Source organism: Aspergillus pseudonomiae (genome assembly GCF_009193645.1).
Source record: "Aspergillus pseudonomiae strain CBS 119388 unplaced genomic scaffold BDV37scaffold_15, whole genome shotgun sequence".
NCBI classification, from domain to species: Eukaryota; Fungi; Ascomycota; class Eurotiomycetes; order Eurotiales; family Aspergillaceae; genus Aspergillus; species Aspergillus pseudonomiae.
In genome coordinates, this window is record NW_022476007.1 from 339,794 (window position 1) to 353,825 (window position 14,032).

Genomic DNA, 14,032 nt, shown 5'->3' on the forward strand with positions numbered 1-14,032 from the left:
ATCTTCGTTCTCATCATGCTCTGAATATCCCCGATCTCACCGAAAAGTACCAAGAATATAATGCTCCCGCTACCCCCGTCTCTGAGTGAACGTCAGCGGATGGGCTGCGGCAAAAAGTGGTGTCAAAGCTCCATCCATGGGTATGACAAGGACTTTGAGTCTATCATTTCCCTCACCGAGACTCACTGGACAGGTAGATATCTCCCTTATAATAGATTGAGATGGAAGCATTTGTCAGGCTTTTGTACAATATCATGATAGATAGTTATAGAGATCCGATTTCCTCTAATACTTAGCTGATTCCGAATGACAATATCGATTATTACAGTACCTGAACACAACATCACAAGCTAATAACAAGTCAATCTTAGCAAGCATATATCCTCCGCAACAGCACACCATAGAAACGGGACATCATGCAAGCTTGGTTGAATTTAGTCCAGCACCAACTTTTCCGATACCACCTTAGCATCAGTCGCCAAGGTATAGTACTTCCCACTCACTTAAACGGGCTAGCTCTGAGAGAGAGAGAAATAAACCTCGCGAGTTTATTAACTGAGCGAGAACTTAAACCCCCAAAAAATTGGGCGAGAGGATATTGTAAAGTTCTGCTTTTGGATATTACCCCAATCCAGATGCCCAAAAGCACCTACCTGGCGGGGAAAAGGATCGGCCGCGGAACCACAACGGATCGGCCCATCTGTTACTTCTCTAAACCCTTCATTTGCGGGGGCCGGTGATAAAGAGTCCAATCATCAAAGATATCCATGTGAACTTACACTAAGTTCTCATCTTTAAAGAGATTAAGGGGGGGGAGGGGGGGATGCTACTGTGGTAGTTCATGTAGTAGTTCAAGTGCGCGTTGCGGCACACGAGGCCACGTAGTATCTGGCTTCGTACGATTGGCTGCCTGCAGGCAAGACATGACTCGCGTACACACCAGGAGATCCGTGCGTCTTCGTTTCACTGGTTGTGCGGTACAGGAAACCGAAGCCTTGCCAGCCTTGTACTTAAACCACCAGAGTAGAGAGCTGCCCATCCAACGAGCAGGTAAGGGTGAACTGAATCATGCCGCAGATTCTGCAATGGCCACAGAAGTCCTGCCACGTCGGCAGCTTGGGATCCCGAGTGAGGCGGAAGTGAGGGTATGGGGCCTTGAGGCATTATCCCATACGGAAAAGCAACAGGACTTAAATTGACCTTATGTGTCGATGTGTTGAGGCAGGAGTGTCTACGGCCTCAGTTCGTTGACAGAACAGACTGGTGCGGAACTTTAGGTGTTATCTATGGGCTGCTTTCGCCTTCTCTTTGGAACTTGTTAACCAACATGCCTCCTCAAACCCTGACCTCACCACCTATACCCTCCCCTAACGCCCTTGACCAGCATGTCCTGAGAACGATTTTTACTCAGCTCAAGACAGTGACCTCAACTACAGGATTCAATGCCATTTTAGAGACTTACGATGAAAACAACAAGTTATTGGACCAGCTGAAGTCCAAGGGCCATGAGCTTGCAAGCCTCAGAGAAGAGATGGACGAGGAAAGAAAGAGGAAAGACATAGCGCTGGACGAAATGTTTCAGGCTAATGAAAAAGAGAAGGGCAGACACAAAGAAACAAAAAAGCATGCGCAGACACTACAGACGATGATTAATGACAAGGACACGTGCATTTCCGAGCGGGATAAGGTGATAGATGAGTTTGGCAAGCAGGTGAAGAAGCTCCAATCCGATATTGCAATGGAGAGGGACAAGTTAGCGGTAGCTCGAAAGGAAATCAGTGGTTTGCAGCAAAGTATCCAAGAAAAAGAAGCCACCATTGACAAGATGAAAGCGGCGGGGACAGAGTTGAAAGACAGACTGAATTCCACCAAGAAAACGGTCAAGGAACTGCAAGATGAGCGTACTTCCCTCAGGGAATCGCTGACAAAAACGGAAGGAAACCTCAAAAGATTGGAAGGTTATGCTGCTGGATATAGTGAGATGACTGAAGACTCAGTGTACGTGTGCATTCACTTTGGGATCATAGCTTCGCCCAACACTCCAACTGACTTCATTTAGGATTGAGAGCTTTACCGGACTTTGGGAATATGCTAAAATGGAAATATTTGCCATGTTAAAGAACGACCTTCCTAGAGACACACTTCGGGTAAGTAGTTGTCATAGTACACCGTCCGAGAACTAGAGAAAGCAGGGAAAGGCTGACAGAAACCAAATTGATTGAAACGATAGAATGTTTCAGCATGGGAGAAACTTCGGCAATGTGATTTGGCACAAGACAGCCAGGTCCCTATTCCATGTTCCAACACGCCAGCAGCGAAGCAAATGAGGTTTGCTATCATCTTGGCTATTCTGGCTAGAGAAATTAATACACATATCCTCCTACCAGTATACATCGCCGCCGGAGATAACAAATATAACCAATTTCGAAAGGTCCTCGCTAACCAGGCAGCTATTGATAGCGAGAAAGAGTCATTTTGCCGGTCGGTTCTTCTGTCGATAGATCCAGGAACTCAGGAAGGGATATGTTTGGTGGGTATCCAAGCTGTGGTGAAGAATGTGTCAGAATACCTGGATGAGTTACTCCCGGAAGATCAACGCCTCGCTTTCCATAACACTCTGAGAAAAGTTGTACGGAAGGCAGCGGATATCTGGAAACCGATCCAGCACAGTAAACGCAGATATGAGCCCGACTTTGACCCGCCGACCGCCGAGGATGATTGTGAGGCCTTCAAGTTTCCCATTACCGAAAACGTCACAACGGAGAATAACGCCAATCAAAAGAACATGAAAAAAGTTTCTTTGACTGTGTTCCCCCGACTGTCGATTATAGAACACGGCATTAGCACTGCATACACTGCTATTATACAAGTAAGCAGTTCGCAACGCCAGTGGGTAGCTGCAGAAAGTGAGATGGACAAAGAACCAGCCAGCCCTACTACTATTGGGCGGATCCCCTGGCGAAGGAAGTCGAATACTCCAAAGACCACATCTGTTCCAAATGGCGGCTCAAAGAAAGGTAACGGGTAATAGACACTTGAGTAGTATATGGCTAAGACGTGAGTCTTAACTAAGTCGCATACATGATTGCTATGTCTCAATTGCGTTAATGGCAAGTTTGTGTTAAAATTGGAAGCACCCTTCTCCCACACATTAAATTGAAACATTTTGTTGCGAGCTCCACCGACTATAGCAGGATTATTTGGAGTCTTGGGATGTAGCAGCGCAAAGCCTTGCTGAGAACTAAGAATATTTGATATCATCATTTGGCCATTCTTTCTCCTTTCTCTCCTCCGGAGGATCACTAGTTTAGAAATAGACTGGGAATAACTCTCCAGGCTCCGTTTTGCACCTGCATAGATGCTATGGTAAATCGTATGGACCCAAATAGGGTTTAATCTCATGCTCGCAAGACACAAACTTCCTTAGAGTTCTTAAATTATAGTTATCTACACTAGTCTTAACTTCAAGGCTTCCAGGATGGCTAGGGGCTTGTGTAATATTATCATAGAATACTATTGTTTTAAAAAGACAGTCTTAAGGTAAAAATATGTTAAAACAAGTATCTGTTGTGACGGTTAGCGGGGCGCCAAAAACGGCTCCCATTGAACCGCCATTCTGCCCTCCACCACCACCTGTCACATACGGAAATGCCACTGCCCGTTACGGCCTAGTACAAACCGTGTTGGGTATCACACCCGCTTCTCGCCGCTTTTACACCCTTCGCCTATCGTCTTATATCTCCCTACACCATCTATATAAACCCAGTACCTTTCCCTCGAAAGACAACGCACTTTCTTTTTCCATTTTCCCCCTGGCTATCTATCTCAGCCAAAGCACTGTTCTCTTCTAAAGATATTGTATTACCCAAGCATATTCCTCTTACGATATAGCACCGTGTATTTCCTCTCTTTCCCCCACTTCTTTAACAACTCTAAATCACCCAGAGATTCTCGAGAATTATTAACTAGTAATTATTTTATTAGTTTTTAAGCTATTTTTATTCAACCAGTTGAGTGTCCTCTTGTTTATAGCTGTCTATTATATTCTAAGTTTATAAAATCGCGGCTATTTACAGTGCGGTTATATATAAGTTAACTAGTAAATTTAGATATTATCAGTGGCGGCTTCCGACTACCCACCGCCTTCCGCCGGTGGGTGGTCGGCAGCCTAAAGGAATTTTCAGCCTAAAGAAAAAAAATAAAGTAATTCATATTATCACTACTAAATATCTATAGAATTAATAAAAAAAATTAATTACTTAATTTCTTTATTAATTTTATATCTAAAGCTATAATTTTATTTTTTATACAAAACGCTGATAGAAAATAACTGTATATCTTAAAATATACTTTATCTATTATTTTCTTTTTTTTCTATCCTCTTTAATCTTTCTATTTATAATAGACCGATTCATATTCTTTACACGTAGTATATCACTGTTTCTAAGATATTAAATTTTTTACTTAATCTTTTTATAGCTTCGGGAAATTTGCGTAGTCTTAATTTACTTAAGAGTTAAATTTATAATAGTAAATTATTTAAATTAAAGTTTTTATTAATAAAATAAATAGTTAAAATAGCGCTTAATACAAGGATTATTTAATATATTATTTTTTAAAAGTTTAAATAACTTTTTCTAATTCTTTTTAATCTATTAAATACTTTTTGAAAGTATATTCTCTATACTTAAAAATTAAGGATTTAAAGGCGGTGTAGTCTCTCTATATATAGGTAAATTAAATATAGAGATCTTTAGTATAAGTAATAAAATATTTTAAATTACTTTAATAATTAATAATTTATCTAGAGAAAAGATACCGCGTTCTTTAAAAAAATTATAAATAAAATATAAATTAAAAATCTTATCACGTACGGCGATAATATTACGTAAAAAATTTATTTTATTTCCTGGAATCCTATACTACTGCGTAATAAAATTATTTATAGTATAAAAATATATTTTATATATAAGAAAAGGCTTTCTATTAAGTAGTTAATAAAGATATATTATATAAAACTAGAAATAAAAAGAAAAAATTTTATATATCTTATAGAATTAAATAAATTTAATTATTTTATAAATTATATAACTATTAAAAATAAGTATATATTTTTTTTCCCTTTTTTATATAATTTTTAATCTTTTTATAGAATTTTTGAAACTATTTAAACGCGATTTTATTATTTATATAATCTTTTTTAATAATTATAATATAATAATCGAGGATTTCTTTATTATACTAGATCTTTATAAATTTTTTTCCTTTAAAAATAAATAGTAAAATTATAATTTAACTATTTATAGTAATATATTTAAACATAGTAATATTCTTTACAATCTTAATTTTAAAAAAATTAGGAATTCTTCTTTTTATATTAAAAACTTTTTAAAACTTTCTATTATCTAATTAAAAGCTATATTTATTAAAATTATATATAAATAAATAGAGATATTTTTAAATAAATTAATAAATTAATTATACTAAAACTAAAGCTATTTAATATTTTTTATATCTAAGTATTTTTTCTCTTTTGGCCTTTAAATTACAAGACTTAATTTAAAATTAGGAGAAAGGTTTTTGAAAAAGCGATATATCTATAATTAATTAACACTTTGTATAGGATTATTATATTATATAATAAAATCCATCTACTCTAAAAATAATAATATTATTATTAAAAGATAAATATTACGTATTTTAATAATTTACTACTTTAAAATAATCTTTTAATATTAATTTAATATTTTATTTAGTATAGTTTAAGCTATACGAGGCTTTCTTCTATTATATATATAACCGTGGAGTATACAATAAGAAATTTTAAAATTTTACGTAATCTTTATAATATTAGGATTTTTTTTAAGATAGGTAACTGTTACGCCTGGGGCTTTATTGTCAAGTCTAAGACCAGTTAGCGGACCACGTTACAAGGGTTACTAATCTAAAGTCGTCTGTTGACTTCTGTCGTTATTGGATTACGGTCTTGATAGAATGGGAATTACTAAAGAACCACTATTAATACAAGACTACTGTTAATATTAGCTTACTATTATTATAGAGATACAGTTAATATAAGACTACCGTTAATACTAGATTACTATTATTATAAAAATATAGTCGATATAAAACTATTATCGATACTAGACTTAAGTCTAAAAAACTAGATTTATTAAATATATATATTTAATAGTTAAAAGAGTATAAATAAGTTAAAATTAGTTATACTACTAAAGGTACTCTATAGTAATAATATAAAATTAATTATAAAGAATTAAATTAAGTATATAAACGAGTGTTTTTATATATTTTTAAGTATCTATTTCTATCGTAATTTCTCTAGAAATAGGAGATAGAATATATCTAATCGTAGTACATAGTACTGTATACTCCCGATATATTTTTTCTAAAATAGATACTAAAGTAAATATTACGTGATAAAATTATTATCAATATTTATAATCCTTCCCGAATAATTATTAGATAAATAATTTATTAGATATTTTTCGCTTAGAAATTAGCTATTATTATCCTATTATTATTTTATTTTGTATATCTATTTTTAATAAGATATACTAGACAAGAGTTTATAATATTATCTTCTCTTTTTTAAACTTTTGTCTTCGAAAATATAAAGTTATAGATTTACTTAGATAAGTAGTTTTTTTCTTAACTTTCTACTATATTTTCCTATTATACCCGTATTTAACGAGGTGCGTAAATAAAATAGATTTTTTTAATATCGTACGATCTTGGCCAACGGTTTTGTTATTAATAATTTTTATAATTATTATATTTAAAGTAATAAATCCTGCGTAATAGATTCTAAGAATAAAAATTGTATGGAGTGTATTTATTATAGTTAGAAATATTTAAAATAATTTTATAGTAAATGTAAATGGGAGAATTTTTATTATAACTAAAAGAAGATTATTTCTAAATTTAAAAAAGTCTAGTAGAACTAACTAGAGCATTTCTAAAAAATATAAAAAATAATATTAAAAATTCTTCGCCTATAGAAATAGTAGTATTTTTTAAAAAAATATAATAATTATATATTAAAATATAATTCTTTGCTTATAGAGTAACTTAATAAGAAAGATTTTTCTAGTATTAAAGATTTTTATAAGCTGGAGTGTTTTATTAATAAGTTAAATACTATTTTCTTTAATATTATATTTTTTAATTCTAGTTTAATCTAGATAATAAATAACCCTTTTTTCTAGATAAATTTTAATCTTTTTATTAATAGTACTGTTAAACTAGCTGGTAATAACCCGTTAAATTTTTAATAGATTTCTATAAATTTTTTAAGATATTATATTTTTTCTATTTTACTAAATAATATAGTTTTCTATTGACTCGTTTATAATTTAGTATTTTTTCGATTTTGTATTCTATTTTCTCTTTGTCGAGTTTAATATTTTTAGCGATTTTAATATTTTCTAGTATAGATTTTAATAATAAGATATAAAATACTAGATATATTTTTTTTATCGAGTCTGGTAGTTTTAATCAATAATTAATATTATTAATTTATTTTTCAATTTTAAATAGTCTAATTTTTTAATAGTCGAGTTTCGAACTTGGTCGTTTTATTTTAATATTTCTATAGAGTAGAAATACTTTTTTTTTTTTTTTAAAGATAGATCTTTTTTTATAGTATTAATTATAGTATATTACTGTGCGATGGTTAAAGAATTTAATATTTAATAATAATTAATTTTATAAATTCTTTAAATTTTTAACTGTTTTGCTAGCTTTTTTTGTAATAAGGTATTTATCTTTTAGTTTTTTAGTTAACTTGGTATAGTATCCGTAATTTATATAAAAAAATATTGTTTTTATTATTGAATATTCCGTGTTATTATATACGAACTATGTTGTAGATAGCAGGTTTATTCAATTATTTTATTAGTAATTAACGTAGTGTTATAAGTATTATTTAATTATTTAATTTATTCTTTCCGTTTGACCGTTTCCTTATAGATAATATACCGTGGTCAATTTTTAATCTATTTTTATTAAATCTATGAGCGATTGCTAAAATTTTAATATAAATAATTTATTTTAATTTAATATAATTTTTTTTACTATTTTATAATAAATAAAAATATAGTTAAATAGTATATGTGCGAGTTATATCGTATTAAGTATTGATTTATTTAGTATTAAATAAATATATTTAGTAAGTCGATTTGTTATTACTATTATTATATTCTATTCTTTTAATTTAAATAGCGGTTCTATAAAATCGATTGTAATCTATTTTTAAGATTTTGAAAATATATTTAATAATTATATAAATTTATATAGTTTATATCTCGCTAGTTTATTTTTAATATATATTTTATATTTTTTAATATATTTTTTAACTTATTTTACTATATTCGGGAAATAGTAGTTCCTTGCGATCTGTTTTAATATTTTTTTAATTTTAAAATATTCTCGCGTTGGGTTATTATAGTATTTCTAAATTATTATATTTTATAGTATTTAAAAAACTTATATAAGGTTTTGGTAGTATACAATTTTATTTTTATTTTTAGTAAATAGATCGTTATTTATTTTAAACTTTTGTATAAATAATTTATCTTTTTTATTTACCTTTGTAATAAGATATTAGATAGGGTTCTTGATTTTTACAATTACTACTACGAATATCTAGCGGTTATATTTAATTAATCCGTTTTTATACTGCTTTAGTATTGTAGGTTTAATTATTTTTTTTTTTAATTTTATAGTTTAGTTTTTGGTTTAAGGTATTGATTTGGTTATTTTTTAATTTTTTATAATATTTAATCTTGAAATTGTATTGTAATAATATTTTAACTTATTTTATTTATCTTCGCGTGAGTTTTTTCGTGGTTATGAAATATATTAAGTTTTTATAATTTAATTTTATGATAATTTAATATTATATACCTTTTAGATAAACTTTTTATTTTTTAAATACTGATACTATAGCTAACAATTCCTTATTATAGATATTGTAATTTAGTTCGGTTTAAATTAATTTCCTAAATTTAAATATTATTAGTCGTAGCTTTTTATTTAATTTTATTTATACTATTCGTGTACTAATTATATAATTAAATATATCGATTTTAATAATAGTTTATTTAATTAGGTTATACTGCGCTAAGATTAATATAGTAATAATTATTTCTTTTGTATTATTAAATATATCTTGATATTTATTTATTTATTTTTATTATTTTAATTTCTTAAGTAAATTAAAGAGTAGTTCTAGTTTTTACGTGTATTAATTAATAAATTTCCGATAGTAATTTAGTAATCTAATAAATTATTATAGTTTCTTAAGATTAATTAATTTAAACTATTTTTAGATAGCTTTTACTTTCCCTTTCTTTATTTATATTTTTTTAATAAATATTTAATATTTTAAAAATTTAGTTTTTTAAATATAAAATTTATATTTCTTTAGTTTTAATTATATTTTTATTTTCTATAGTTTTTTTAAAATTGTTTAAATATATTTAATATATTCTTTAAGTTTGTACAAAAAAATTAGGATATTATCTAAGTATATAATAATAAATACGTCGAGAATCTTTTTTAATATTTTATTAATAAATCTTTAAAATAATACTAGTGTATTAGTAAATTTAAAAGATATAATTAAATATTTATAGTATTTATATTTTATTTAAAATGTAGTTTTTTATTTTTTGCCTTTTATAATTTTAAGATAATAATACGTGTTTATAATATCGAGCTTTGTAAACTATTTTATTTCTTTTATTTTATTTTATATCTCCGTAATAAGTAATAATAGATATCTATTTTTAATTATAATTTTATTCAATAGTTGGTAATTAATATATAATTGTAATTTTTTTTTTTTTAAGTATAAATAATATACTATATTTTACTAAACTTTTTAATAGTTAAATTTATTTCTTTTTAAATCTATTTTTAATATATTCTTTTAGAGCTTGTGACTTTTTTTTTAATATTAAGTAAATTTATTTATATATTATTTCTTTTTCTTTTTAAATAGAAATAGTATAATTATGCGATTTATATTCTAGTAATTTATTTATTTATAGCTATTCGAATAGTTCTTAGAATCTTTAATATTTTTTAGATAGACTTAGCTAGTCTACAGAGTTAACTATTAATTTTTAAAAGTTTAAAAGTATCTAAAAGTCGCTATTTAATTTTATTAATATTTAATTTATTTTTAATAAAGAGTACTATTTTTTTTCCAATTCGCTTTTTAGTGTTATAACTTTTAGTTATTTTTATTTATTTATAAATATTTATTCTATTAATTTAATTAACTATTTTTTTTCCGAGTGTCGAGTTGCTATTATAATTATATTTTTTGTGGAATTTCCCTTTATAATATATTAATTATACTATTTAATTCTTTTACTACTAGTGTACTTATTGGTAAGGATATAGATACTATATCTTATATATAGTTTTTTTAGATAATAGTAATTATTTAAGTAAAGTGTTCGCTATTTCTAATCTATTATTAAGTTATAATCTTTAAGTTATAAAATTTTTAATATTATATTATACTTGTTTTTTAAAAATATAATATTAAAAACTATATTTTTAATATATTATTTTATAGCTATAGTAATAGGTACTGTTTCGATTAAGATTTAATTAGTTTTTAATTTCTAGCTATCTAGTTTAAGTAAGGGTTTGATATTCTTTTTTTATTATTTTTTAATTTTTATATTTTTTTAATATCTTGGTAATATAAAATTATTTATTACGTTTAAGTTTATTATTATTCGCGCTGGTTTTTTATTAATAGCGATAATTATTATAATATATTTTTTTTATTTAATTATAGTAAGTGTTCTTCGATCTATGTTATTTTATAGTTAAAAATATACTATTTATTTTTAAATATAATAGTATATATAGAAATTGTTAAAGTATACTATTTAAAGGTATCGATTATATATTAGTTTTGTTATATAGTGATAATATTTATATTCTTTTAATTAATAGTATATTTTTTTATATTCTCTTTTTATATATTTTAGATTAATTAAATTAAATTTACTATAGTACTTGAATCGATCCGTGTTATATATTTTATAAATAATTAGATATTTATTATAATATTTGTAATGTTTATTTTAACTTTTGATATTTAAATTTTAATATTTATAGTTTTAATATAGGTATTGTTTTAGTAGTATTTTTAGTAGTTGTAAAAATCTTCTAGAATTCTACGTGATATTGTTAATTATGTTGTTAGTTTATTTAATAAGATTCTTTTGTTTTTATAATAGTTTAATCTCGATTTGTTATATCTAGTATAGTCTCGATATTAATATTTTTTGTTTTAATTGTAATAATATTACTTTTTATAATATATTAATAAGTATTATAATTCGTTAATATATATTTTTATTTTTATTTTAGAAGTTTATTAGTGTCTTGGGTATCTTAAGAAATTTCTCTATATTAAGATTATAGCCAATCTATTAAATATTGTACTCTTTATTTAAGGGATCGATCTTAGTTAAAACTTGGTTTAATTAATTAATGTTTAAAATAGATTTATAATATTAATTAGTATTAGTAGAGTTATTTATTCTTTGGTTTAGCGTGTATTGCACGCGTTTTCTAATTAGCTTTATAATAATTTTATACTATGATTTGTTATTAATTTATCTAAGTTTGTAAATTTTATTATTTATATAGTTGGTTAAGTTATCAATCTTATTTTTATTAAATTATCTATACTATTGTTTTATAGTATTCTATAGATTATTTTAATCTTGTTTAATATGTGGTTATATTATTTAGTTTATATAAATTATAAGCTAATTTAGTATAATTTAATTGTTGCTATTTAGTTCGTTTTTCTTATATTATTCTATTTTTTTAGTTAATAATTTTATATTAGTATTAAGTTATATAGATCTAGTTTCGCTGTTAATTTTTTTTAATTTTTTGTAGGTTTTAGGATTTCGTGATATATTATAAGCTTCTTTAGTTTTATTATTTAGTTTATTAACTATTGCAGTGGTATTGAGTTGCGCGACTTATATTTTTTTTAATGGTTTTAGTTTATTTTCTATTATATTTATTTGCTAAGGTTTTCTATTTAATTAGTAATTATTTTTTTTCTATTGATAGTTTTTTAATATATATTCTGTTTTTTTGTAGTTATAGTAGAATTTCTTTTTTTTTTTATATTTGCGTTTTTGCTGGGAGATACTAGTATATCGATCCTGTCTTTTAGTGGTGTTTAATTCTATAGACTTTGGTTTATAGGGATTGCTGTGCTTCGCGTTTGTATATTTTTATTAATTATTAGATTTATATTAGTTCTGGGGCTGATATTTATCTTTTTTTTAGATCTTATTATCCCGTTTTTCTATAAGTCGTTTATGGTATTGATTATTTATCTTAATAGCAAAGTCGATTGCTTTATTAAATATAGTTAATCTATTAATTTATACGAATTTATTTTTTATATATTCTTTGAGACTACTAATAAAGGTTGATATATAGACTTTTTTGTTCCAGTTTATTTTAAATATAATCTATTAGAATTCCGTTGCGTAGATTAATATATTATTTTATTGATATAGTTGCTTTAGTTTGCGTTTGGTTATAGTTTTAATATTAATATTTCCAAAGGTTTATTCGAGATATTTGTATAGATTTCTTGAGTCGGTGAATAATTTTTATATAGTGTTTGATTACTTGTTTGGTGTAATTTTGTAATATTTTTAGATATATAATTTAAACTAGTTCTATACTATTTTATATAAGTGAGTAGATATGAAGATAATCTTATCTACTTTATTGATAAAATTCCTTCTATTTGTATAAATATGTATATTTATTTATGTCAGGAATATCTATAATTTAGAGTGAATTCTATTAAAAGACTTGGTTTTTAGTAATTTTATTTTTCCGATTATATTTTTAAGTATCGCTACTCTAACCTAATTATTGAGTTAGGTAATATAATTCTTATATTTTTTCCGAACTTTTTTAGTTTCTTTGAGCTTCGTTTTGAGATCTTTAATTTTTTGATTTTTTTCTTTGGTATTATTAATTAGTTAAGTAATTATATTTTTTATCTGCTTTAGCTATTTTTTTATAGATTTGTTATTTTTAGAATTAATTTCTGTTGGTGAAGTATTTTTAACTAGAGTTTTTTTACTACTGGATAACTAAGAAGATATATTATCGGTTTTTAAGTTTAAATGTGGTTTAATTTATATAGACTGGTAATTAATATATTATATCTAAAGCTTCGTTGTTAAGTCTAAGATCAGTTAGTGGATTATGTTACGAGGGTTACTAATCTAAAGTTGTTTGTTAACTTCTGTTGTTATTGGGTTGCGGTTTTAGTAGGACGGGAGTTGCTAAGGGATTACTGTTAATATAAGACTATTGTCGATACTAGTCTACTGTCGTTATAGAAATACAGTCGATATAAGATTGTTATCGATACTAGACTGCCGTTGTTATAGGAATGTAGTTGATATAAAACTGCTATCGATATTAGACTTGAGTCTAAAGGGTTAAATCTATTAAGTACGTATATTTAATAGTTAAAAGAGTATAAACGAATTGAGACTAATTGTATTACTAAAGGTACTCTATAGTAATAATATAGAATTGATTACGAAAAACTAAATTAAGTATATAAACGAGTGTTTTTATATATCCTTAAGTATCTACTTCTATCGTGACTTTTTTAGGGGTAGAAGATAGAGTATATTTAATCGTAGTGCGTAGTACTGTATACTCTTGATATACTCTTTTTAAAGTAGGTACTGGAGTAGGTATTACGTGATAGAATTGTTATTAATGTCTGTGGCTTTTCCCGAATAGCTACTAGATAAACGATTCGTTAGGTACTTTTCGCTTAGGAATCGGCTATCGTTATTCTATTGTTATTCTACCTTGTGCGTCCACCTTTGATAAGGTGCGCTAGACAAGGGTCTGTAACAGTAACTTTAACAGCCTTATCTACACGTAAATCCAAAGTTTTAGATATTTTAAATATTTT

At 26.5% G+C, this 14,032-nt stretch overlaps 1 protein-coding gene across 1 annotated transcript; it reads left to right on the forward strand.

Moving 5' to 3' along the window:
* The first annotated feature begins 849 nt into the window (after positions 1-849).
* BDV37DRAFT_52441 (uncharacterized protein) lies at positions 850-3,418 on the forward strand. The gene is made up of 3 exons (XM_032090821.1): positions 850-1,998; positions 2,060-2,147; positions 2,231-3,418. The coding sequence occupies exons 1-3, from the start codon at positions 1,328-1,330 to the stop codon at positions 3,026-3,028; spliced, it is 1,557 nt and encodes a 518-aa protein (XP_031944053.1). The 5' UTR covers positions 850-1,327; the 3' UTR covers positions 3,029-3,418.
* The last annotated feature ends 10,614 nt before the right edge of the window (positions 3,419-14,032 follow it).

Bases quoted from the DNA above. Each gene is read 5' to 3' on its own strand.
- BDV37DRAFT_52441 (XM_032090821.1), top strand. From the start codon at position 1,328: ATGCCTCCTCAAACCCTGACCTCACCACCTATACCCTCCCCTAACGCC. The intron at 1,999-2,059 runs GTACGTGTGCAT...GACTTCATTTAG, and splicing joins GAGATGACTGAAGACTCAGT to GATTGAGAGCTTTACCGGAC. The intron at 2,148-2,230 runs GTAAGTAGTTGT...TTGAAACGATAG, and splicing joins TTCCTAGAGACACACTTCGG to AATGTTTCAGCATGGGAGAA.